Here is a 25,654-nt window from a genome sequence, read left to right as displayed (position 1 = left end):
ATGCTGTATATAAGAGCCCAGTTGTGAGGCCGCAGCTTATAGTCACCAAATTTGGTGAAAGGTTCCCTTTAAGTAACATATTATCCTTTTTTCATTTTGTGTCTTGCAGAAAGCTATTATCACATCACATTTAAGCCTACTGTCAGTGGCTATGTTGGGGCTTATGCTACAAAGGGGATATAATTGAAAATTAAATAACTATATTTTCCTAACCATTTACATATACTACATGAAGCACATAAATGTAGACACAGTCTGAGGGAACATTTGTATTGCAGCAATTTTGAAGAAGGTGAATGTGTGAAATTATCTTTATTTAATAAATACTTTGCCAAACATACCTTAAATTGGAGTATTCCATCAATATAGTTTCTTTTTGTTTAGTTGTTAAGGAAGGATGAACATCTATCTCCAAAGACCTATCATCTAAACTGGCAGAACCTGTTAATATTGAAAATATGTATTAAAATTAGTGTTATTGGGATGAAATAAATGTTATAAATAAAAGCTCTGCTGTCTTTCAACCCTCCAATAAACCTACAACATAAGTGGAGGTTTTGCAAAATGTATTTCATAAATCATTATAATTATTTAAACTCGGAAGAAAGACAAAAAAAAAAAAAGAGATTCATCACTAAAAAGTTAGGTAATGTCAAATGCTTCTGTGCTGTGAATTTCAGATATAGGATTATATACTGTTAATTTAATTTTCAGAAACTGTATGTACATTTGTCTCATCTACCCTTACACATTTTACATTACTTGAAATTACAATTATGACATATGTTTCTGTTAATCTTAACTGTTTATTGCCAAACTTTTCCCCTTCAGTGGCATCTCCGAAAGCAAACATGGCACAGATGGGGTTTGGCTTTATATTGTTTGATCATATGGTGAATTCTTCCTTTAAGAACACCCATAGGATATTTGAAAAATGGTCATTTGAAATGCAATGTTCTTAAAGCATGTAATTCTTCCGTAAGAAACAACAAACAGAATTTAAAACGCTTTCAGAGGCAGAATGTTCTGTTTGATTTATCCGGAGCACACCGCAATGCGTGTAAATTGAACACAATTTAAATCAGTAGGCTTGTCACTACAAGCAGCTCGGGAAAGATGATATGCTGGAAAGTGAAAAGATAAGCTGATAAACCATACACCAAAGCAAATTGATAAATGCAGATTCAAAAGGTACAAAAAGCAAAATAACTTTCAGTCGAGTCCACAACTTAACACAGAGATTGATGCTCGAAGATGCAGAGATATACAGCGCCAAAGGAGAATTTAAAAGCGTTATAAGTGCCATGGGGTCAACAATTTTTTTTTTACTTCAGAATCAAAACAACCATTTTCAATACATTTCATTCCCATTTATAAGTAATGGAATTGTTTAGGGACTGGAGCGAGCCCAGTTATAGAGGAAGACGTGAAGAGAGTACACAAATAACAATGCTAAAAGTTAAAAAGTTAATGCTTTTTCAGGCGTACTATTTCAGAAATTGGGTTGAAGCCTACTTCAAATTCAATATTTTGTAATGACTTCAGCATAATTTACATCATAATTCTGCTACAAAACAAAAACCTCTTTAGAATTCCTTGCAACCTCATCGTCCGCCACATAGTTTTGTAGCTGTGAATCCTCCATAGATGACATGAAAATGCTACAGTATTGACTTCACTAAGGTCCAGACATCATGACAGTGTTGAGTGAATCAAACAGCCTGATAAAAGTATTATAAGGAATTCGAAATACTCGGGTTAATTTCTTGCTGATCTCTTATGTTGCTGGGTGGTAAGTGACTGAGGTGTGGAGCTCTGGTAGGTTTGTGCCCTACTGTAGTTAAAGTTAAAGGGAGGTCTGGAGTCTTGCTATACTTACTCCTGGGACACAGAGAATATGTATTTTATATATATATATATATATATATATATATATACACCGTGTTTTTCCAAAAATAAGACACTGTCTTATATTTTTTTTGCCCCCCCCCAAAAAAAGCACTAGTGCTTATTTTTGGAAGAGGTCTTATTCTTGGGGCAACATGGTTGGGAGGTAAGTTTACCTCCCAAAAAAGCAGAAGCCCCACTTCCTAAGATACTCATACTTACCAGACCTGAACGTCTGCGTGGCTCCCAGGTCCTCCCTGCGATCTCCGGTGGATGCTGCACGCCGTCCTCCTCTGCTTCTGGCTGACACACTCACACACAGCAGATCGCTGATACACTCACACACTGCAGATCACACACACACCACATCCAGCGTTAAACAATGCTTCTGGGAATAATGGAAGGAAGTCACGTGTGTCCGGTGTCCGCAGATCCTGTAAGCAAGCATTGCAGCAGGTCCTTGCGCTCCACTGCAGAGCCTCTCATGATTCTGCCAGCGAGAAGAAATCAGTGTTGCTGGATGTTGTGAGTATGTGTGCAATCCAATGTGTGTGAGATTCGATGTTTGTGAGTGCGATCTATTTTCTTTGACCCAGGAGTAAATATAGCAAGACTTCCCCTTAACTTTATCTACAGTAGGAAACAAAGATATATATATATATATATATATATATATTTCTTTTTTTTTTTAATTATTTATTTATTTATTCTTTCAATTATAATATACAGTCATGACCAAAAGTGTGGGCTGGGCACCCTTGAAATTGTGTCAAAAAATGAATTTGTCCTCGGAGAAAATTATTGCAATTACACGTTTTGTCATATAAATGTTTATTTCCTCTGTGTGTAATGGAACAACACAAAAAAATGATAGAAAAGCAAATTGGACATAATTTCACACAAAACATCATGAGTCAGACAAAATTGTTCGCACCTACAACTTAATATTTGGTTGCACACCCTTTGGAATAAATAACTGCAATCAATCACTTCCTATAACTATCAACAAGCCTCTTACACCTTTCAACTGGAATTTTGGACCACTCTTCTTTTGCAAACTGCACCAGGTTTCTCATATTTGAAGGAGCCTTCTCCTAATAGAATTTAAGATCTCCCCACAAATGGTTAATGGGATTTATATCCGGACTAATTTCTGGCCACTTTAGAACTCTCCAGTGTTTTGTTTCCATCCATTTCTGGCTGCTTCTTGAAGTTTGTTTGGGGGCATTATCCTGGTGGAATAATGACTTAGGATGCAAACCCAGAACTCTGACACTGGGCACTACATTGCTACCCAAAATCCTTTGGTAATCTTCAGATTTCAAGATTCCTTACACACAGATAAGACATCTAGTGCTAGAGGCAGCAAAACAACCCCAAAACATCTTTGAACCTCCACCATATTTGACTGTAAGTACTGTGTTCTTTTATTTGTAGGCTTCATTCTGTTTTCTGTAAACAGTAGAATGATGTGCTATACCAAAGAGCTTTATCTTTGTCTTACCTGTCTACAAGATGCTTTCCCAAAAGGATTTTGGTTTAATCACATTGGAAAGGAGCCAACAATTTTGTCCAGCCCATTTTTAGTGTGGTGTGTAAAATTATGTCCAATTTGCTTTTTTTTTCCTCTGTTTTTTTTTGTTTTTGTGTTGTTCCAGTACACACAAAGGAAAGAAACATATGTATGACAAAACATGTGTAATTATAATAATTTTAAAGGAAAAACTGCATATTCTGCAACTCAAGGGTGCCAACACTTTCAGCCATGACTGTAAAACACAGTAGAACGGAGGGTATTTTAAAGCATTTTCCATGTTTAGTGTTCTTTTGAGAAAAAAAACAAACAAAAAACCCACCCAATTAAACAACTACAGTCATGGCCAAAAGTTTTGAGAATGACACCAAAATTATATTTTCACATGATCTGTTGCCCTCTGGTTTTTAATTGTGTTTGCCTGATGTTTACATCACATACAGAAATATAATTGCAATCATATTATGAGTACAAAAAGGTTATACTGACAGTTAGAATGAGCTAATGCAGCAAGTCAATATTTTCAGTGTTGACCCTTCTTCTTCAGGACCTCTGCAATTCTCCCTGGCATGCTCTCAATCAACTTCTGGACCAAATCCTGACTGATAGCTGTCCATTCTTGCATAAGCAATGCTTGCATTTTGCCAGAATTTGTTGGTTTTTGTTTTTCCACCCGTCTCTTGATGATTGCCCACAAGTTCTCAATGGGATTAAGATCTGGGGAGTTTCCAGGCCATGGACCCAAAATCTCTATGTTTTGTTCCATGAGCCATTTAGTGATCACCTTTGCTTTATGGCAAGGTGCTCCATCATGCTGGAAAAGGCATTGTTGAGCGCCAAACTGCTCTTGGACAGTTGGGAGAAGTTGCTCTTGGAGGAGAATCTGGTACCATTCTTTATCCATGGCTGTGTTTTTAGGCAAGACTGTGAGTGAGCTGATTCCCCCTTGGCTGAGAAGCAACCCCACACATGAATCGTTTCAGGATGCTTAACAGTTTGCATGAGACAAGACTGGTGGTAGCGCTCACCTCTTCTTCTCCTAATAAGCTGTTTTCCAGATGTCCCAAACAATCGAAAAGGGGATTCATCTGAGAAAATGACTTTACCCCAGTCCTCAGCAGTCTACTCCCTGTACCTTTTGCAGAATATCAGTCGGTCCCTGATATTTTTTCTGGAGAGAAGTGGCTTCTTTGCTGCCCTCCGTGAAACCAGGCCTTGCTCAAGCAGTCTCCGCCTCACAGTGCGTGCAGAAGCACTCACAACAGCCTGCTGCCATTGCTGAGGTAGCTCGGCACTGCTGGTAGTCCGATTCCGCAGCTGAAACAGTTTTAAGATACGGTCCTGGCATTTGCTGGTCCTTCTTGGGCGCCCTGGAGCCTTTTTGGCAACAATGGAAGCTCTCTCCTTGAAGTTCTTGATGATGCGATAGATTGTTGACTGAGGTGCAATCTTTGTAGCAGCGATACTCTTCCCTGTTAGGCCATTTTTGTACAGAGCAATGATGGCTGCACGTGTTTCTTTAGAGATAACCATGGTTAACTAAAGAGAAACAATGATACCAAGCACCAGCCTCCTTTTAAAGTGTCCAGTGGTGTCATTCTTATTTAATCATGACTGATTGATCGCCAGCTCTGTCCTCATCAACACCCACACCTGTATTAATGGAACAATCACTAAAACAATGTTAGATGCTCCTTTTAAGGCAGGAATGCAATAATGTTGAAATGTGTTTTGGGGGTTAAAGTTTATTTTCTTAGCCAATATTGACTTTGCAAGTAATTGCTGTTAAGCTGATCACTCTTTATGACATTCTGGAGTATATGCAAATTGCCATTAGAAAAACGTAGCAGTAGACTTTGTAAAAATTAATATTTGTAGCATTCTCAAAACTTTTGGCCATGACTGTATATAGTAACGAACAAATATAGAAACTGAGTGGACATCTTTTTTTATTACCTTTTTATGTCATGAATTATTAGCAGCAGTGTAACCCTTTAATGTCTAAACGATTTTTTCATTTTTGCACTGCCACCTTTCCTTATTTTTTTTTATTTTTACATTGACAAAGCTGTTTTAAATTACACCTTCCATTTTATCAAAGAATGTACTAGAAATTGAGGGGTTTTTTTCCACAATTTTACTTATTAGTGATTTTTTTCACAATTTCACAATTGTTTCATCAGCATTTATTATGCAGTAAAAAAAAAAAAATACTTGAAAATATGATTATCCAGGTCAGTATGACTGAAACAATATCAATTTTGCATATTTCTTTTTTTATTTGAGTGGTGAGAAAAAAAACAGAAATTCGTAAAAAGAATGATTTTGCTTGAATTGTCACTTTCCAAAACCTGTAACATTTTTATTTTTAAGTAGATAGGGCTGTGTGAGGGCTCCTTTTTTGCATAGGGATCTGGTGTTTTTATTGATACTATTTTGAGGTAGATACAATGCTTTGATTGCTTCTTATTGCATTGTTTTGTAGCATTGCGGCAACTAAAAATCCAGAATTTTGGCATTTTGATATTTTTTCTCTTTACAGTTTTTACAGATTGGGTTAATTTGATATTTTTATAGATTGGATAATTATCAACACATTAATACCAAAAAAATGCGTATTTTTTACATTTTTTATTGTCAGTTGTGGAAAAGAGGGAAGTATTGAATTTCTGTATCTTATATTTTTTTTAGTTTGAACAATTTTTTTGTTTACTTTTTACTTTATTTAGTAGTCCCTTTGGGAGACGTGAACCTGTGATCATCTGATTGCTTGTACTATATATAGCAATACAACATTATTGCTGTGTTGTTGAGCCCTCTTCAAAGTCCATGACATGCTCCATGACGGATATATCACAATGTTATATTCTCACAATGAGAATCTTGTTATAAGCTACAGCGGGAAGAGTGTTCTTTTTTTCCCCAGTATGGTACTGTCTGCTTATGATTAGTCATCTTCATGCAGGTAAAAAAGTACCATGAAAAATCTCCAACTTAAAGCAAATTATAACCTAAACTTTACCAGCTGATATACATCTATCTGCTTTATAGCGGAGAACTTAAAAAATAAAACTACATTTGATTCAGCTTTGCCGCCACTAAACCATGACGTGGCCAGTTTAACATTCTCCATCTGGTGGAAGGTCCTCTTTAAGCTTGGATCAAGGTGGGAGAATAAGGCAAAGGATATTTAGAGAGATCGATCAAAGAGGTCAGGCTGTATTGATGGGTGCAGTAGAGAAATGAGGTAAAAGGAAAAGAATTAAGGTAGTGGATAGGGAGGACTCACAAAATTTAAGGATATAGCATTTCTGAAATTGAAAATGAAAAAGTGAAAGCAATTTTATGGTCCATTTCACCAAGACTAGTACTTTGTGCACTAAATTTTGATAAACTTTGCACTACAGTAAGGTGCACCTAAATCATTAAAGGGAACCTGTCAGGTGGAATATACAGTGAGAACCATGAACAGTTCTGGGTTCATATTACTAATCCGTGCCTAACCGTCCCTGTATACACTAGCATAGATAAAGAGGTCTTTAGAAAAAGTATTTCTGTGTGTGTACTAACATGCTAATGAATGCGCAGCGACGTGCACATACGTCACTATTCATGGCGGCTGGCGGAGGATCGATGCGCTCTATGCATGATCCGGAGTACACGGGACTTCCGATCATGCGCACTAAACTGATGCCAGGTGTAAGCTTCCCTGCTTCAGTGAGGTACAATGCGCATGAGAGTGCGCACTGCACATCTATCATCCGCCGGCCGTCGTGAACTGTGAGGTATTTGCAAGTCGCTGTGAATTCATTAGCATGTTAGTATGACAACAGGGGCGTGCTACCATGCTATGTGGGCTGACTAGCTAAGGGAACAAACGCCCTCGGGACTACTCCCCGTGCTCATTAGCATAAAATATACGCTCTTTAGAAATACTTTTAGTAAATATTAGTTTATTTATGCTAGTGTATACAGGGACGGTTAGGCAGGAACCATCTTGTGGTTCTGGGTGCATATTGCACCTGACAGATTCCCTTTATGATGAAGTACCTCTTAATGAATTTGGCACATCTTTCACCTCCTCTATGCCACTGCCAAAAATGTTAGTTAAGGACTGGAGTACATTTTTATCATAATTTATGCCACTTAGGTGGCGTAAATTAATCTAATTTAGTCAGATGCGCTTAGTCATTTTCTTAAAGTTAGAGGAGATGGCCTAGAATAACGTGAAGATTACAAAACTACAAAATTATTTGCACAACTTCAAATTACATCCTCAAAAATTGTGATAATTCAAGGTGTTTTATGGCAGAACTCCTGTGATAAACACAGTGATGAATGCAGCCCCTTATGTGCGTGTTCACAAATGCCACAAGTCTCGCATGCAAGATGGGAAAACTCAAGGTTTGGGTACTGGAAGAACTCTTCACATGATTGAGATGTAAGTCTACTTGGTTTTACCATCTTTCAGAAAGAAAGGGAAAATAGGAATGGAGGAGACTGTCTTATTATCAAAGTAAGATTAAAGCAAGTTGGAAGTTGAAACCTTGTTGGTAGAATTACAAAGGGAGGTAAAGAATGAAAAAACAATTTTTCATGTAATCCATAATCTCATAAATATAAGCCATTACTTAGAAAGTTGGCTTCCTTATTGAGATAGCATGAGCTGCACAGGCTGAACAATAGAGAGACAACTACACAGATAATGACTGGAATCATGGTTTTGCTTCAACAGCAAATGGTAGAAAATTCCTCAACTTGGTGAAGGATAATTTTATGGACCGAAGACCTGCCAAGATGCTCTGTTGGATTTGTTCATTTCTAGAAAATCAGAGCTTCTTGGAAATATCACGGTTTGTGAAAAACTTAGTGCCAGTGACCTCAAATCATTTCACCTTGCTTACACTGTAAAAAAAAACCATACTTGGTTTTAAGAAGGCTGATTTTCCCCGGTAGAAAGCTGCACATCAGGAACCTGACTGGGATCAGCTACTGTCATATAGTCATAGTGATACGAATAATAAATGGGAGCAATTTAAATCTATATTGGTGAATCATATTGTGAAATAAGCAACAAGAATAACTAACAAAAAATTAAATCCACATGGATTACACCTATTAATATAGAAAGAAACTAGTGCCCTAAAGGCAGTTAGATATAAATTTGAGAAATCAATAATGGCTTTTAACCCAGGCGATTTTCCGATTTTCATTTTTCCCTTCTTCCAAGAGGCAAAACATTTTTATTTTTCCATTAACATAACCATATGAGGGCTTATTTTTTTGCTGGATGAGTAGTACTTTTGAAAGTCACCATTTATTCTGCCCCAAATTGTACTGGAAAACAGGGAAAAAATTTCCAAGTGCGATGAAATTGCAAAAAAATTTACAATTGCGCAAATGTTTTCTTTTTTATAGTGTTCACTATTTTGAAAAACTGACCCGGTTTTATGTTTCCCCAGGTCAGTACAAGTTTGCAGATACCAAACATGTATAGTTTTCATTTTATCTAAGTGGTGAAAAAAAATTCAGAAGTTTATAAAAAAAAAAACCCAAAACAATAGCCCTTTGGTTGCAATTTTCCGAAACCTATAGCGTTCTCATTTTTCGGGATCTGGGGCTCAATGACAGCTTATTTTTTGTGTCTTCAGTTGACGTTTTTAATCATACTATTGTGGCATAGATGTGATGTTTTGATCGACTGTTGTTACATTTTAATGCAAAGTTGCAGCAAACAAAAAAACGTAATTTTGACGGTTGAAATTTTTTCTCGCTACGTCATGTACCGATGAGATTAACTGATTTTATATTTTGATAGATTGAGCATTTCTGAATGCAGTAATACCAAATATGTGTATTTTTTATTTTCAATGGAGCAAAACGGGGGTAATTTGAACTTCTAGGTCTTTTTATCTTTTAATATTTTTTAAAACTTTTTTTTTGTACTTTTCTTTACTGATTTTACTAGTCCTTCTAGGTAGTTTATGATTGCTTCAGCATTGCTCTTATCAGCAGAAATACTGATCTCCTGTGAGTGCTGGCGCTCTGCCAGCATTCATAAAAAGTTAGTCATGTCAGCAACAGGGGTCATCGTCTGACCCTGTTCTGCCATGCCAACCTATTGGCGCTCTGTCACAGGGCTGCTGATGTATGGAATGCCATGGTCCCCAGTGGAGCCTAATAGATTGTGCTGCCAGAGTTTGACAGCGCAATCTACACGGTTAAAAGGAGCGAGTGGATCAGAGATCCACCCATGTCTGTTAGACTTGCATATCTGCTGATCAGATCAGCAGGCATTACGGTAACAGGATTACGGTAACAGGACAGACACAGCCAAGGACGTACCGGTATGTCCCTGGTCATAAAGGGGTTAAAAACTACAAATAGCTGAACAGAATCTGCTGAAAATAAGTAATTAAATCAACTAAAGTAGAAAATGAAGGGCAGGAATCCAAGGAAAGTAAGACAAAAGCCAAATATTTTGTAAAATAAATCAATGCAAAAAAGCAAGATCCTCACAGGTCTAAATAACGGTATTGGGGAGTTGGCTACTAAGGCAAAAAGAAAGGCAGAATTACTAACCTAGTTCTTCAGCTCTTTAGATACCAAAGAAAGAGAGTGATAGATGTAGTCGATCCTACTGCTTTCAGTAAGTCAAGTAATATACTCAGTTGGCTAAACTTAGATCTGGCCCAAGTTTAGTGAAAGAAAATCAATGTGAATAATTCCCCAGGCCCAGATGGGCTGCATCCAAAAGCTCTTAAATAACTCAGCTCAGTTATTCCTGTGCTCCCATGCTTAACTTTTAGAAACTCTAGTGACTGGTACTGTGCCAGGACACTATTGCAGTGCTAATAAAGTGCCTATTTTCAAAAAGGGCTTTACATCTTTCCCAGGAAATTATGGAGCAGTAAGCTTAGCATTTTTTTGTGGGGAAAAAACTTGTCGGCTTGGAAGAGACTATATGGAGGAATATGTGGTAGAAAAAGATAGCCAGGACAGTTTTACAAAGGATAGACATTATCAAACCAACCTAATTTTTAAGAAAAGCTGGGCAGGAATCTGGTCTGAGGGTAGCTTTGGATATAGTGGTTTTGGACTTTGCAAAGGCATTTGACACTGACCCATATGGCTTACTTAAGGTCTGTAGGTTTACAGAGTAAAGTTTGTAATTTGATTAAAAATGTTCTCAAAAATCACAACAAGATAGTTTCATATAATAACAAACTAAAAAGAAAAAAGACATGGATCGCACATCCCAGATAATACAATGATCTAAAGCCGTTAGGCAAAAAAATAAATAATAGAACATGAGGTTATTTGTTACCATTCTGATCAGACTGTATTAAGCCCACTGCCATGTCACGGCGAACTTCTGAGGGGATCCCTAATCTAAACCTTATAGTGCGGCACTTTGCACTAACCACCGCTGCAGTGACAAAGCAACAGCAGGCAGTGGTCTGGGATGTGCGATCAATGTCTTTTTTTATTTATAGAAAGTGTTATAGAATGATTTCTACTCTGAACGATCTCTTGTTGATGAACCCCAAGGTTCAGTGCTACATCCACTATAACTTAACTCATGTATTAATGAAATACAATATGTTATTAATAGTGATGCTTCTATTTTTCACATGTGACCAAGCTATGTAGTATAATGACACCTACAAAAATATTCATAAATTACAAACTGACGTAGAAAAAGTGAGAGTTTAGGCATCTACTTGTCAACTGTGATTCATTGTGGTACATGTAATGTTACGTAAATGGGCAATAATATTTTGCGGACACCATATGTTCTATGAGGAGTAAACCTAGGAGAGCCCATTGTAGAAAAAGGTCTGAGTATACTTTTAGATCATAGATTAAATAACAGCAAAAAATGTCAATTTAGCAAAGGTCAATAAGATTCTGTCATGTATCAAAAGAGGCATGGACTTATAGGACAGGAAAATAACATTGCTATGTTACAAAGTGTCAGTGTGACCTCAACTGGAATATGTAGTTCTGTTCTGGTCACCTGTTCTTGGATGCCCTGAAGTTACAAAAGGTACAGAGAAGAGCCAAAAAGCTGATAAAGGGCATGGAGGATTTTCGTTATGAGGAGTGTTTTAAATAAATTACATTTATTTAGCCATACAAAAAAATGATCAAAAGTGGTGTCCTGTAAAATGCCTCCAAAGGCAAGGTTCCAGGCTTCCCTAACATGAGAACAGCTTACCTTAGGTACAGTTCACAGGTTTAGATGTTTTTTAGAAAAAAAATACTTGGGTAAATGCATACAATTCTTGTTCTCAATGTTGGAACGGTTAATCATCACTTGAGATCAGGAAGGTAAATTGATTCATACATTGTAGTTGCACCAATATCCTTTCCCTATATCCTCTCCCAACCCTTGGATGAACTTCATGGACAAGTTTCATTTTTCAACTCTACTAACTTGGCAACTATGTAACTTGTCAATTACTCATAACTTACTTGTCAGCTCACTTTCTCATAGGCTACATGAACACTGAATTGGCTGCCTTTATCATTAACATATTTAGACAAATTCTTTCTACGAACATTCTTCTAAATAAATGTCTACAAAGTGGAACAAAATAATAAATGCATGCAATGAAACATATCTGTCCTGAGATGCTAAAAACCTAGTATTTATAGCCAGAGACATGAGCTAAAACTAAATGTCCAGAATTGCAGCATAAAGTCTATTTAGATAAGTCTGGTACCGGTGCATTCCTGGTATATGGTTGCTGAATGTATAATTAATTTCCCAATACCTTAAGTAAATTAAAATAACTGTATAGCTAAAATCTTAAAATAAAATATTGACCAAATCTGGAAATGGGCAGTAAAATTGCAGAGACTATCTTGCTTTTTCTGTTATATATTTTGTATAAGAGTAACTTTTATGTATACAACATTTAACCATATGAATAAACTATACCAGACATATGTATTCTATTCAAACTTCATGTAACAAATTTTCAGATGATGACACAGTAAGGAAAACACAAATATTACGTTGCTTGTACTAAGAGACCATATCAGCTTTGCTGGGAGTATCAGGAATTTCATAAAACTATATATGGAGATAACATAAATACCAACCCATAATACTAAAATGGAAAAACCTACAGGAACAGCTAATATATCTAGTAACTTTGAAAAGAGATCCATTGTTGGATTTGGGAGAGGAAGAGAAACACAAGTAATACATAAAGGACTTGGAGCAAGAAACATATCAAAGTGTACTGACAGGGTCAGACACAAAATTGATACATGAAAAAGAATACTTCTTCCAAATCGTACAAATACTGACAGTGTAGCCCTGAGACACTCAACAAAAGGAATCCCATTACATTAACCTAGACATTACAAAGGAGGCAGTCTCACTGACATGGAGTCATACAAGCACTTAGGATACAGTGCACGGTCTGAAATACTTCAATGGAACATCAACGAAGAAGGGAAATATTTTAAAAGCACTTTCCTTAAAATTTTTTTAGAGAGAACTTGTAGTATCTGTGTTCAAAAACTTCACGCCAAGTGCTTCAGCTTTTATAGTTGCCTCAATGGTAAGGTATGTAAAAAAAAACAACAAAACACAATCAAAAGATTTACGTGAAACTAAAATACAAATGCCTGCATATTTCTTGTGCCCAACTACTCTGGGGAACAATACAAAACAGCTATTAGTTGAATACTTAGGAAAAAGGAAGTGTTGATAATCAGTCTGTGCGAGTAAAAAGACAAGAGTCATGATCAAATAAATCAACTACAGAAATGGTAATTGCCAGGTAGGAAGGGTTATCTGGCAACTGGTAGCATCACCTCTCTTGGTGAATGGACAGGCAATGGAAAAGAGAATGGGTATGTCCTATTTTAGCTAAAAGTATACAATTGTGTCATGATTCATGTCAGTCTCAGGTTTTCTGGTCATGGGAGAGGTTAATCTCTTACTGCCTCATTCTAGAGGACAGGCCGCTATATCCTGGCGCTGCTGCTCCAGAACATCGCCAGTAATAGTTCTGCTTTGCAGCATGTGAGCCTGGCTCCTGTGAGTATTCCCTAACCAGTCCCATCTTCTATCTACTATCCTGACCTGTGTCCTTTCCATTCTGCCTGTCTGCCTCCGACCCCTCTCGACTTCCCGGTTCCGTACCATGTCTCTCCCATCTTGTATCTCCCTGACCGTTTGTTCTTCTAGCCTCTCCTGACCTCCCAGCCCTGTCTCTTTGTGTGTCTCTGATCTCCTGGCTTCTGACCTGACTTTGTTTGTATCCGTCTTCGGCTTTGCTTTTCCCTTATGCCTTTGTCGTTACTTCCTGTTAACGACCTTTAGCTTGTATATGACTACATTTTGCATCTCCCTCTGGTCTCCAATTGACATCCAGGTAATTGACTCGGTTGCTGACATCTCTATTATTTTTGCGCCCTCTGGTGGATATTATGCTTACTGCACCTTGTGTCAGTTTCTCCACTAGAGCAGCGTGACAAATTGATGCAATAAGTAATGAATAATTTCCAAACCGTAGCTGCACTTTCAGAAACCTTTTCCCATTGGTATAGAGACAAGTCAGAAGCTTTAGGTGTTGGTGATCTGGGTTATATGATCAACCTCCAAATGCTTAAATGAAGAAGAAAAAGCATTCGGTCTACTGCTTGACTCTTTCCATACTGAAATTATGCTGTGTAGAAAGTCTAAAGAATCTGTCATTTTTCTTAGAGGAGAGCAGAGCTCAACTGAGCAAATCTGCTCCTTATTTTAGCAAGCAATGATCAGTTGGGGTCCCAGAACTTGGACCCACACTGATCTAAAATTCCTGACATATTTCTTTGGAAATTATACTTACAACTGATCATGGTCACACAGAGTCTCTCCAACTCCTATTAGCTTCATGGGCTCATTCCACAATTTTGTACCCATCCTCACATAACAAGATCTAGTGCTTCTTCAACTTCTCTCCAAAGGGTGTAATGACCCTAATACACACCTAGATTTATGTAGGTTCACCTCAATAAATGCATGCACACATAAATATGGATGCAGCAAGGTAAGGGTATGGATGCCTAAACTTAACCAAAAAAAGAAGACTTTGCCCACTATCTCAGAATGAAGATTTATTTCCTTGAGTGTACATGAGACGAAAAATGGCAACTACCTTCTGTGTTGAGTTATATATTTTGTCAAAAATGAAAAACATTACATACAATTCCGAGATTAGAAATTGGTCTAACAATGTAAAAACAACACAAGAGCAGGAAATCTTTGAATCTGTCATAAGGCTTCTTGTTATACACATCTAAACAGCAAATTACGCTCATGAGGTTTACCTAAGGCAAGCTTAAAATAAATGTTACACGAGCCAGATAATTGCTCTGCGGTTCTCTAACCAGTTACGATGCAAGGATCCATATGTCCTTGCTAGTAAAAGGTTTCCAGTGAGGCAGTTGTTTTACTTAATCACAGAATAAAGGTCTGCAGGGGTAGCATGCTAAGACGACTGCTGCATAAGTAGGACATACTTTGTAGTGACATGCTCAAAAATATAGTAACTGAAATTTTATGGTGCATTTTATAGACTGGATTTGTCTATAAATTACATACATGACTGGTTGACAAAGTAAAGGAAGTGTAAGAGTACTAAAAGAGTAACTTTCAGTGATGGACCTAGGTGGACAAAGAGGTCACGGACATAACAGAACATCATGACCTCTAAATACCACGTGTCACAATTACTACTGTGCAGGAAGAAAAAATACTATCCCTTATGTAGGAGTAATGTACTGTATTTTGCACAAAAGCTAAATAGGTAAAAAGTTCTTTATATTCATGAATCAGTGCACAGTACGGCTTCTATGTTCTGAAGCAAGGTGTTGACCTCTACATTTGCTCAGCACTGTACAAATCAGTGGAATAAATATCTATTTCTACTACCTGCCGATTGTCAGTAAATTAACAATAGATGGTAAGATTTCAAAAACTACCTGCACTCTGATGGCAGTTTCAGGGGTGAACACAAAGGGGATTTTGTAGGACATGGTCTGGAGTTGTCCCCTCTTCTAATAAATGCAGCCCCACTGTGGGTAATCACCTTCTCTGAAAACCTCCATTCTTAACATTTACAGTACAATGGCCATCCAGTTTCACAAGCCACAAAGACAATAATAATATTTAACAACTGGAGATGGGCTAGTCTCCTACTTCATGAAATATGGTCCATCAGCCCTAAGACGAGGCTTCCTTATGCGCACTCCAAGCTGGATCACACCATCTAAACCTAAAGAAAATGATGAATTCCAACTGCCCAGTCACGTTGATATCTCCTGTTGTACTAACAGCTAGAGGATTTATTCCTACAGGCAATATTATGCCAATCCTTGTGGCTTCTAACAATGCTAGGAAATATCTGCAGTAGCTAAAGTTACAGATGGATATCTAAGGGTCACATCAGATGATCTAGGTCAGGGCTTCTCATTTATTTCTCTTGGTGATGCCCAAGAATTACTAATTGTCATAGTTAGTTTCCAAAAAGGTTTCATATATCTAAGCTTATCTTAAAAATAATCTATCACCATGGGATTGCTGGCCTATCTTAGATTACCATGCAATAGAGACAGAGGTGTCATATTATGGCACTATGAACTGTTTTGGGGGAAACTTGCAGTGTATTATTTGCTATGACTTTTAACTAGGAGTCTAGCATAGTCATGTGCAGTGGCTCCAGCAACACACATTGCCAGCTTTCTCCCTTTATTGCCCAGATACCTTTACATGGCCCATCTATTCCTTTATTACTGGGAAATCTGCATTTTAATTGACATGCAAATGAACCTAAAGGACTATTTGTAGATCTGAAACCATAAAGGCAATGGTTGCCTTTATGTGAAAATAGCTAATTAATTTAACCCCTTCACCCCAGGGCAATTTTCTATTTTCTGGGGGGTTTTTACGCTTCCTTTCTTTCGAAAGGAGTAATTATTTTATTTTTCTTTCAACCTTGCCATATGAGGGCTTGATTTTTGCGGGACAAGTTCTACTTTTAAATGAAACCATACGTTTTACCACATAGGTACTGGAAAACGGAAAAAAAACGGAAACGGAAAGTGCAAAAACAATTTAAAAAAAGTGCGATTACATTATTGTTTTTGAGATATTTTATTCACTATGTTTTCTACATGGGAAAACTGATGTGTTGTTATGATGCCTCAGGTCGGTACGAGTTTGTAAATACCAAACATGTATAGGTTTACTTTTATCTAAGGGGTTAAAAAAATGCAGACGTTTGTCCCAAAAAATGGCGCACTTTTTGCACCATTTTTCATGATCCGTAACATTCTCACTTTTCGGGTTCTATGGCTCAGTGGTGGCTTATTTTTTCTGTCTTGAGCTGACGTTTTTAACAATACCATTTTTACGCAGATGCTACGTTTTGATAGCCTGTTATCACATTTTGTGCAAGATTTGCGGTAACCAAAAAACGTAATTTTTTTGTGACTACATCGCTTACTGATCAGATTAAATGATTTTATATTTTGATAGATCGGGCATTTCTGAATGCGGAGATACCAAATATGTGTATATTTTTCATTTTTTTTTTAACCCTTTCATTTTCAATGGAGCAAATGGGGGCTGATTTGAACTTTTAGGTTTTTTATTTTTTTATTTTGTAAAACTTGTTTTTAACTTTTTTTTAAATTTTATTAGGCCATATAGGGGACTATAACAATCAGCAGTCTGATTGTTCATTCTTTCTTGTAGATCAGAGCAGCAGTGCTCTGCTCTGCACAAAAGCTGCTTTTCTCTCACAGATGGCCCTCTGCTGGCTGTAAGAGGAACTGACTCATGATAGCTCCAGGAGTCATCACATGACACTGTGCTACCATGGCAACCATTGGATCCACGTGATCACATCACGTGACTTCCGATGGAGTCGGGTAAGTGAATCCTTACTGCGGCCCGCTGTTACATCGTGCTGTGACATTTTCACAGCGCAATCTAAGGGGTTAACAGACGTGAGTGGGTAGCTAGTGGGTAGTATTCATGCCTGATAGCCGCACATGCCAGCTGTTCAAATCAGCTACCCAGTATGCCAGCTGCCAGCTACCTAATACATCATGTGTCATGAAGAGGTTAAAGGGAATCTGTTGGCAGGATTTCACCTGCTAGACTATTCATATGTTCATGTAGCTCTTTCAAAGACAAGTCCAGCAATATGTCTACATGACAATTCCATTCCTCTGTTACTGAAAAATGTGTGTTTCAATTGATATGCAATAAGGCTGAAGAGTTATGGTAGATCTGAAGCCTCTGTCACTCCAGCTCTATTATCCGCCCAGCACCTCCTCCTCCTGCTTGACTTATATCCTCTATGCTGTGTTATGTTGGGCAAAACAGCTGTTAGTCAAGCAATAAAAGGCAAAATTCGGTGAAGACTAGAGCTGGAGTGACAGAGGCTTTAGATCTACAGCCTCCTTTACATATCAATTAAAACGCTAATTTCTTATTATTGGAGGAACTCACTAGCGATGTAGAGGTATTGCTGGACTTGTCTTTGAAACCGCCACATGTGCTTGTATATAGTGTAAAGGGTGAAGTCTTGCTGACTAATTCCCTTAAAGTTAATCAGCTATAGTCACATAAAGGCAACCATTGCTACACTTTCTGTGTAGCCACTCAATACTTGTGTTAACCATGGCTACAGCTAATATCCTATAATACATTCAGTACATAGTACATAGCTCACAGACTAATATATAAAAAGCAAGGATATTGTCAATGGAAAAGTTCCTAATACTAAATGTCAGTAGTAGGATTTTACATTATTATTACTATTTTAGGAGGTAGCTAAAAATACAAAGATATTCGTAGAGTGAATTTGTTTGGGACGTTTAACATGCAGCCTACTAGTGAGAAAGCCAAGAGATTTATACATATTATTTTGTTGGAGACCTCTGGCTGGAAAAGGATTTGAAAACAGCTGCAATAATGTTATTTTTCCCAAAAAGTGACTTTTTCATCCTACACTTTAGTGTATTTAATCTGCAGTCTCACATAACTGTAAGTGGCTCAGAGTAGAAGCAAAGTTTGAGTCAGATCTTGCCAACTACTGTCTTTCTACCCCGGGGTATTCGCTACAGGTTAACTAGATGATTGCTATACTTGTCTATAAAAAATTCAGGAAAAAATGTAAAGAATGTAAAATTAAGATATGCTTTACTTAAGGGTATTGTTTGTATTATTCCATTCACAATGCTTTGCTAGTCACTCCATGAATAAATTTGGTTCTTATTTAAAATTGTATGAAAATCCATGTTTGGTTAATACAAACTGTAAAAGAAATTAGAGTCTTTGTATTGGATCATCTGACTTCTAGAAAACTAAGTGCTGACGAATACATTACTTTTATTTGTGGTAGTTAAAAGAAAAGTTAAAAAGAAAATCAAATCCAATACTCTGACCTTAAAAAGACTAAAAAAAAAGTCAATCTGATTTTTATTGGTTATATAGCAGCAGCGCTGTACACAAATTGTAGGCTACTATTATTCCAAATATCAAGCTGACATACACTCACAGAAACCAAGGAAGCTAGCAGCACGGTTTGCAGTGAGGGAGTAATCGGAGTACCTGGAGGAGACCTATGGAAACAGGGAAAATGCACAACCTCCAGGAAGATGTCACATCATATAAAATAGAATAAAGTGAGGCCGAACCTGATGATATCAAACCCTCTGAGCATCCAAATAGTGTGATCTGGGGTGGCACGGGCCAACCAGTAACACTGACTCTGGGGGCCCTCTGCTCAGCTCCATGCAAACATTATACCCACATTCACAATTTACTTATCCTTCTAAATATAAAAAATGGTTAATTTGCTAAATAAATTATGAGAGGGTGGCTTGTTATGTATATAGTGAACAAAGCGTTTTGTGCTAACAATTGTTCATATAGAAGGATAGAGGGCCCAGTCCTGTATCTATAGGGCCCACCTGGGCATTCACCTGTTCCTCGTGTGCCAGTCCAATCGTGCATCATAGTATAAGCTTAGGGTTGGGTGAGATCACTGTCGAATGAATGAATATTCATTTAAGCCTACTTTTATCATACATTTATAGGCCTCTGTCCTACATTTAATGGCATTCATCAAACATGTAGGTGGCCTCTCTCATACTTGTAGAGGCATATATCCTATGTGTGAGGGCATCTATCCTACGTGTACAGGCGTCTACCTACGTGTACAGGCATCTATCCTACATGGAATGACATCTAGCCTATGCGTACATCATCTATCTTATGTGTAGGGTCATCTATCTTATGTGTATTGGCATCTATCCTATGTATAAGGACATTATCCTTTATGTACAGGCATCTATTCTACAAGTACAAGCAAGTACCCTACAAGTACAGGTATCTATCTTACATGTACAGGCATCATTCATAAATGGAAGGGCATCTATCTTACGTATATGGGCATCTATCATACGTGTACGGGCATCTATCCTAAATGGAATGACATCTAGCCTATGCGTATAGCATCTATCTTATGTGTAGGGTCATCTATCTTATGTGTATTGGCATCTATCCTATGTATAAGGACATTATCCTTTATGTACAGGCATCTATTCTACAAGTACAAGCATGTATCCTACAAGTACAGGTATCTATCTTACATGTACAGGCATCATTCATAAATGGAAGGGCATCTATCTTACGTATATGGGCATCTATCTTACGTGTACGGACATCTATCCTACATGAAAGGGCATCAATTCTATGTCTATGGGCATCAATTCTACATGTACGGGCATCTATCCTATGTGTATGGCATCTATACTATGTGTAGGGGCATCTATCTATGCTAAGGGATATCTGTCTATTTTATGTGTAGGGTTATCTATCTTAAGTGTAGGGGCATCTATTCTATGTACGGGGGCATATACCTATGTATATTGGCACCTATCCTCAGTGTACGGGCATCTATCCTATATGAATGTGCATCTATACTACATGTAAAGGAATCTGTCCTACATGTATGGGCATTTATTTTACATGTATGGGTATCCTCTAAATGGAAGGACATCTATCCTATGTATACGGCATCTATACTATCTGTAAGGGCATCTATCTTATGTGTGGATGCACCTATCCTACATGTATTGGCATCTATTCTATGTATATGGGCATCTGACCTACATGTAAAGGCATCTTCCTACATCTATGGGCAGCTATCCTACATATGCAGGAATCTACGCTACACGTATGGGCATCTATCCTACATGTGCAGGCATCTATACTATATGTAAGGGCATCTATCCTATATGCATAGGCATCTATCTTATATGCACAGGCATCTATTCTACACAGTAGACCATCTACCCTATGTGTACAGCATTTATCCTATGTGTACGGGTATCTCTCCTATGTGTTTTGGCATTTTCCTACAAGTAAAGACCTTTATCCTATGTGTAATGGCATCTATCCTATGTGCATGAGCTTCTATTGTTTTTATATGGGCTTCTATTCTATATGTTTGGGCTTTTATAGTACGTTTATGGGTATTCATCGTACATTTAAGGGCTTCTATTCTACATGGATGGGCTTCTATTCTATGTGTACGGGTGTTTATCCTACATGTATGGGCATCTATACCACATATATAGGGATCTACCCTAAGTGTATGGACTTCTAATCTATGTGCACATGAAAGGGCTTATATCCTACGTGTATGGGCATCTATCCTACATGTAAGGAATTCTATCATACATGTATGGGCATCTATTCTACATGCATGGGCATCTATCCTACATGTATGGGCATCTATCCTATGTGTACATGGAAGGGCTTCTATCCTACATGTATGTGCTTCTATCCTACATGTAAGGGCTCCTATCCTACATGAAGGGGCTCCTATCCTACATGCATGTGCATCTATCCTACATGCATGGGCATCTATCCTATGTGTGCATGTAAGGGCTTCTATCCTACATGCATGGACTTCTATCCTACATGTAAGGGCTTCTATTCTACATGTAAGGGCTTCTATCCTACATGTAAGGGCTTCTATCCTACATGTATGGTCATCTATTCTACATGCATGGGCATCTATCCTACATGTAAGGGCTTCTATCCTACTTCTATCCTACATGTAAGGGCTTCTATCCTACATGCATGGGCATCTATCCTACATGCATAGGCATATATTCTACATCCATGGACATCTATCATATGTGTACATGTAGGGGCTTTTATCCTACATGCATGGGCATCTATCCTACATGTAAGGGCTTCTATCCTACATGCATGGGCATCTATCCTACATGCATGGGCATCTATCCTATGTGTACATGTAGGGGCTTCTAAACTACATGCATGGGCATCTATCCTACATGCATGGACATCTATCCTATGTGTACATGGAAGGGCTTCTAACCTACATGTATGGGCATCTTTTCTACATGCATGGGAATCTATCCTACATGTAAGGGATTCTATCCTACATGTAAGGGCTTCTATCCTACATGTAGGGGCTTCTATCCTACATACATGGGCATCTATCCTACATGCATGGGCATCTATTCTACATGCATGGACATCTATCCAATGAGTACATGTAGGGGCTTCTATCCTACATGCATGGGCATCTATCCTACATGCATGGACATCTATTCTACATGCATGGACATCTATCCAATGAGTACATGTAGGGGCTTCTATCCTACATGCATGGGCATCTATCCTACATGTATGGACATCTATTCTACATGCATGGGCATCTATTCTACATGCATGGGCATCTATCCTATGTGTACATGTAAGGGCTTCTATCCTACATGCATGGGCATCTATCCTACATGTATGGGCATCTATCCTATGTGTACATGGAAAGGCTTCTATCCTACATGCATGGGCATCTATCCTACATGTATGTGCTTCTATCCTACATGCATGGGCATCTATTCTACATGCATGGGCATCTATCCTATGTGTACATGTAAGGGCTTCTATCCTATATGCATGGGCATCTATTGTTTTTATATGGGCTTCTATTCTATATGTTTGGGCTTTTGTAGTACGTTTATAGGTATTCATCGTACATTTAAGGGCTTCTATTCTACATGGATGGGCTTCTATTCTATGTGTACGGGTGTTTATCCTACATGTATGGGCATCTATACCACATATATAGGGATCTACCCTAAGTGTATGGACTTCTAATCTATGTGCACATGAAAGGGCTTATATCCTACGTGTATGGGCATCTATCCTACATGTAAGGAATTCTATCATACATGTATGGGCATCTATTCTACATGCATGGGCATCTATCCTACATGTATGGGCATCTATCCTATTTGTACATGGAAGGGCGTCTATCCTACATGCATGGGCATCTATCCTACATGTATGTGCTTCTATCCTACATGTAAGGGCTCCTATCCTACATGAAGGGGCTCCTATCCTACATGCATGTGCATCTATCCTACATGCATGGGCATCTATCCTATGTGTGCATGTAAGGGCTTCTATCCTACATGCATGGACTTCTATCCTACATGTAAGGGCTTCTATTCTACATGTAAGGGCTTCTATCCTACATGTAAGGGCTTCTATCCTACATGTATGGTCATCTATTCTACATGCATGGGCATCTATCCTACATGTAAGGGCTTCTATCCTACATGTAAGGGCTTCTATCCTACATGTAAGGGCTTCTATCCTACATGTAGGGGCTTCTATCCTACATGCATGGGCATCTATCCTACATGCATAGGCATCTATTCTACATCCATGGACATCTATCATATGTGTACATGTAGGGGCTTTTATCCTACATGCATGGGCATCTATCCTACATGTAAGGGCTTCTATCCTACATGCATAGGCATCTATCCTACATGCATGGGCATCTATCCTATGTGTACATGTAGAAGCTTCTAAACTACATGCATGGGCATCTATCCTACATGCATGGCCATCTATCCTATGTGTACATGGAAGGGCTTCTAACCTACATGTATGGGCATCTTTTCTACATGCATGGGAATCTATCCTACATGTAAGGGATTCTATCTACATATAAAGGCTTCTATCCTACATGTAGGGGCTTCTATCCTACATGCATGGGCATCTATCCTACATGTATGGACATCTATTCTACATGCATGGGCATCTATTCTACATGCATGGGCATCTATCCTATGTGTACATGTAAGGGCTTCTATCCTATATGCATGGGCATCTATCCTACATGCATGGACATCTATCCTATGTGTACATGGAAGGGATTCTAGCCTACATGTATGGGCATCTATTCTACATGCATGGGCATCTATCCTACATGTAAGGGCTTCTATCCTACATGTAAGGGCTTCTATCCTACATGTAGGGGCTTCTATCCTACATGCATGGGCATCTATCCTATGTGTACATGTAGGGGCTTCTATCCTACATGCATGGGCATCTATCCTACATGTAAGGGCTTCTATCCTACATGCATGGGCATCTATCCTACATGTAGGGGCTTCTATGCTACATGCATGGGCATCTATCCTATGTGTACATGTAGGGGCTTCTATCCTACATGCATGGGCATCTATCCTACATGCATGGGCATCTATTCTACATGCATGGGCATCTATCCTATGTGTACATGGAAGGGCTTCTATCCTACGTGTATGGGCATCTATTCTACGTATATGGACTCTCCTGACATGTCTATTTTCCCTATGACATAAATAATGCTTCCTATAATTCTGCACTGTGTATTGGCACACTCTATTAAAAGGGAATGGTAATTGACGGTTGTAAATCTATGGACCGTACTTTTCCAGGAGGAAAAACATATAAACAGCCCAATGTATTTTCAGGGGAAAGTACTGTATTTACTAAAACACACACATCATGTTAGCTGACATATTCACTTTAACCCCTTATGAATGGGATGGATTTACGTTTTTGTATTTCCATCTTTTCCTACCCTTGTTCCAACAGCCGTAACTTTGTTAATTTTCCTGTTGATAACGTCATAAGAGGGCTTGTTTGAGTTTTAGTTCTTTAATGACACCATTCATTTTATCATATAATGTACGGGAAAATGAGAACAGAAATTCCAAGTATGTGAAGAAAAAACAACATAATTCTGCTATCGTTCTTTGTAATCTGCATTTACAGCATTGATTGTGTGGTGAAATTATGTGGCAACATAGTTTTTTAGGTCATTATATGATTATAGTGATATCTAACATGTCCTTTTTATTATTATTATTATTATTATTATTATTATTATTATTATTATTCTTTTAGCGGTGGAAACAAATTCTGAAATTTGGAAAAAAAAAAGTATAATAATAATGTCATCAGTCCTAGACAACCCCTTGAATTATTGTATACATATTCACACAGGAAGTTGGGAAAAGTAATCAAATCACAATGGTATTGTCTCACCAAGGCAGAATAAGACTGAAAATGAAAGTTTTAAAGGAAATAAAAAACAACAGAGACAGGTAAATTTTCATACAAGGACATAATATATTTAATATTTCAGCTGATGACATTACTGTAAAGCCTTATTCTTTCACACATAAAAAAATCCCAATACCTTTCATCTTGTCTTGCAGGCCATTATGTTCTATGGAAAGGTTCTCTCGATAACCTCTGATGAACGGTTCTGACTCTGAACGTTCCTAAAATGAATCACATAAAAAAAGTTTTCATATCACATTATCATGAAAATAACAATATCTACAAATCTACATGTGAAAATGGGACAAGAAAATAGTAAATCACCCTTATACAAAAATAGGAGTTGTAGAATTGGAGCTGATTTATGTATTTGCCTTCTCTGTTCTAATACCAATATGTTAACCAGCAACGTGTTGTGGAATGGAAAACCTTTATATTTCCTGAGATGTGTTAATGTTCGAGAGATGTTTTTTTTCTTCTTTTTTGCAGGATGATTTGAGAATTCGGCACTTATATCTAGTTGTCTTGCATATCAGAAATCTATCTCCATCTGGAAGTAGAGCCTACAGCATCGGCATCAAAATACAACCGATACCAGTTGTCCAAGGCAGCTGAGCTCCGGCTCCCCCAGATCTAAATTCAATATGTTCTCTCAAAAGTAGAGCAGCCTCAGGGCCGCGCAAAGTATCCACATTCCAACTATTGTGCTTGGCAGTTTTATATGCAGATTCTCTCAATTATACGCACAAGATGCTAAGAATTGATAT

General features: G+C 37.8%; 1 protein-coding gene across 5 annotated transcripts in view; it reads right to left on the bottom strand.

Annotated features, from left to right (window-relative positions):
* PARD3B (par-3 family cell polarity regulator beta) overlaps nucleotides 1–25,654 on the bottom strand; it is a 1,965,757-nt gene that overhangs the window by 1,352,887 nt on the left and 587,216 nt on the right. For all 5 annotated transcript variants that reach the window (XM_075317687.1, XM_075317688.1, XM_075317691.1 and 2 more), the window contains exons 13-14: nucleotides 25,024–25,108; nucleotides 342–441 (exon numbers count right to left, since the gene is read on the bottom strand). In XM_075317687.1, the coding sequence (XP_075173802.1) occupies nucleotides 342–441; nucleotides 25,024–25,108 (185 nt within the window). The remainder of the gene's footprint in view (nucleotides 1–341; nucleotides 442–25,023; nucleotides 25,109–25,654) is intronic.

Source organism: Anomaloglossus baeobatrachus, chromosome 7, assembly GCF_048569485.1.
Source record: "Anomaloglossus baeobatrachus isolate aAnoBae1 chromosome 7, aAnoBae1.hap1, whole genome shotgun sequence".
Taxonomy (NCBI): Eukaryota; Metazoa; Chordata; class Amphibia; order Anura; family Aromobatidae; genus Anomaloglossus; species Anomaloglossus baeobatrachus.
The sequence above is the reverse complement of the archived record's forward strand: the minus strand, read 5'-3'. Positions and strand labels throughout refer to the sequence as shown.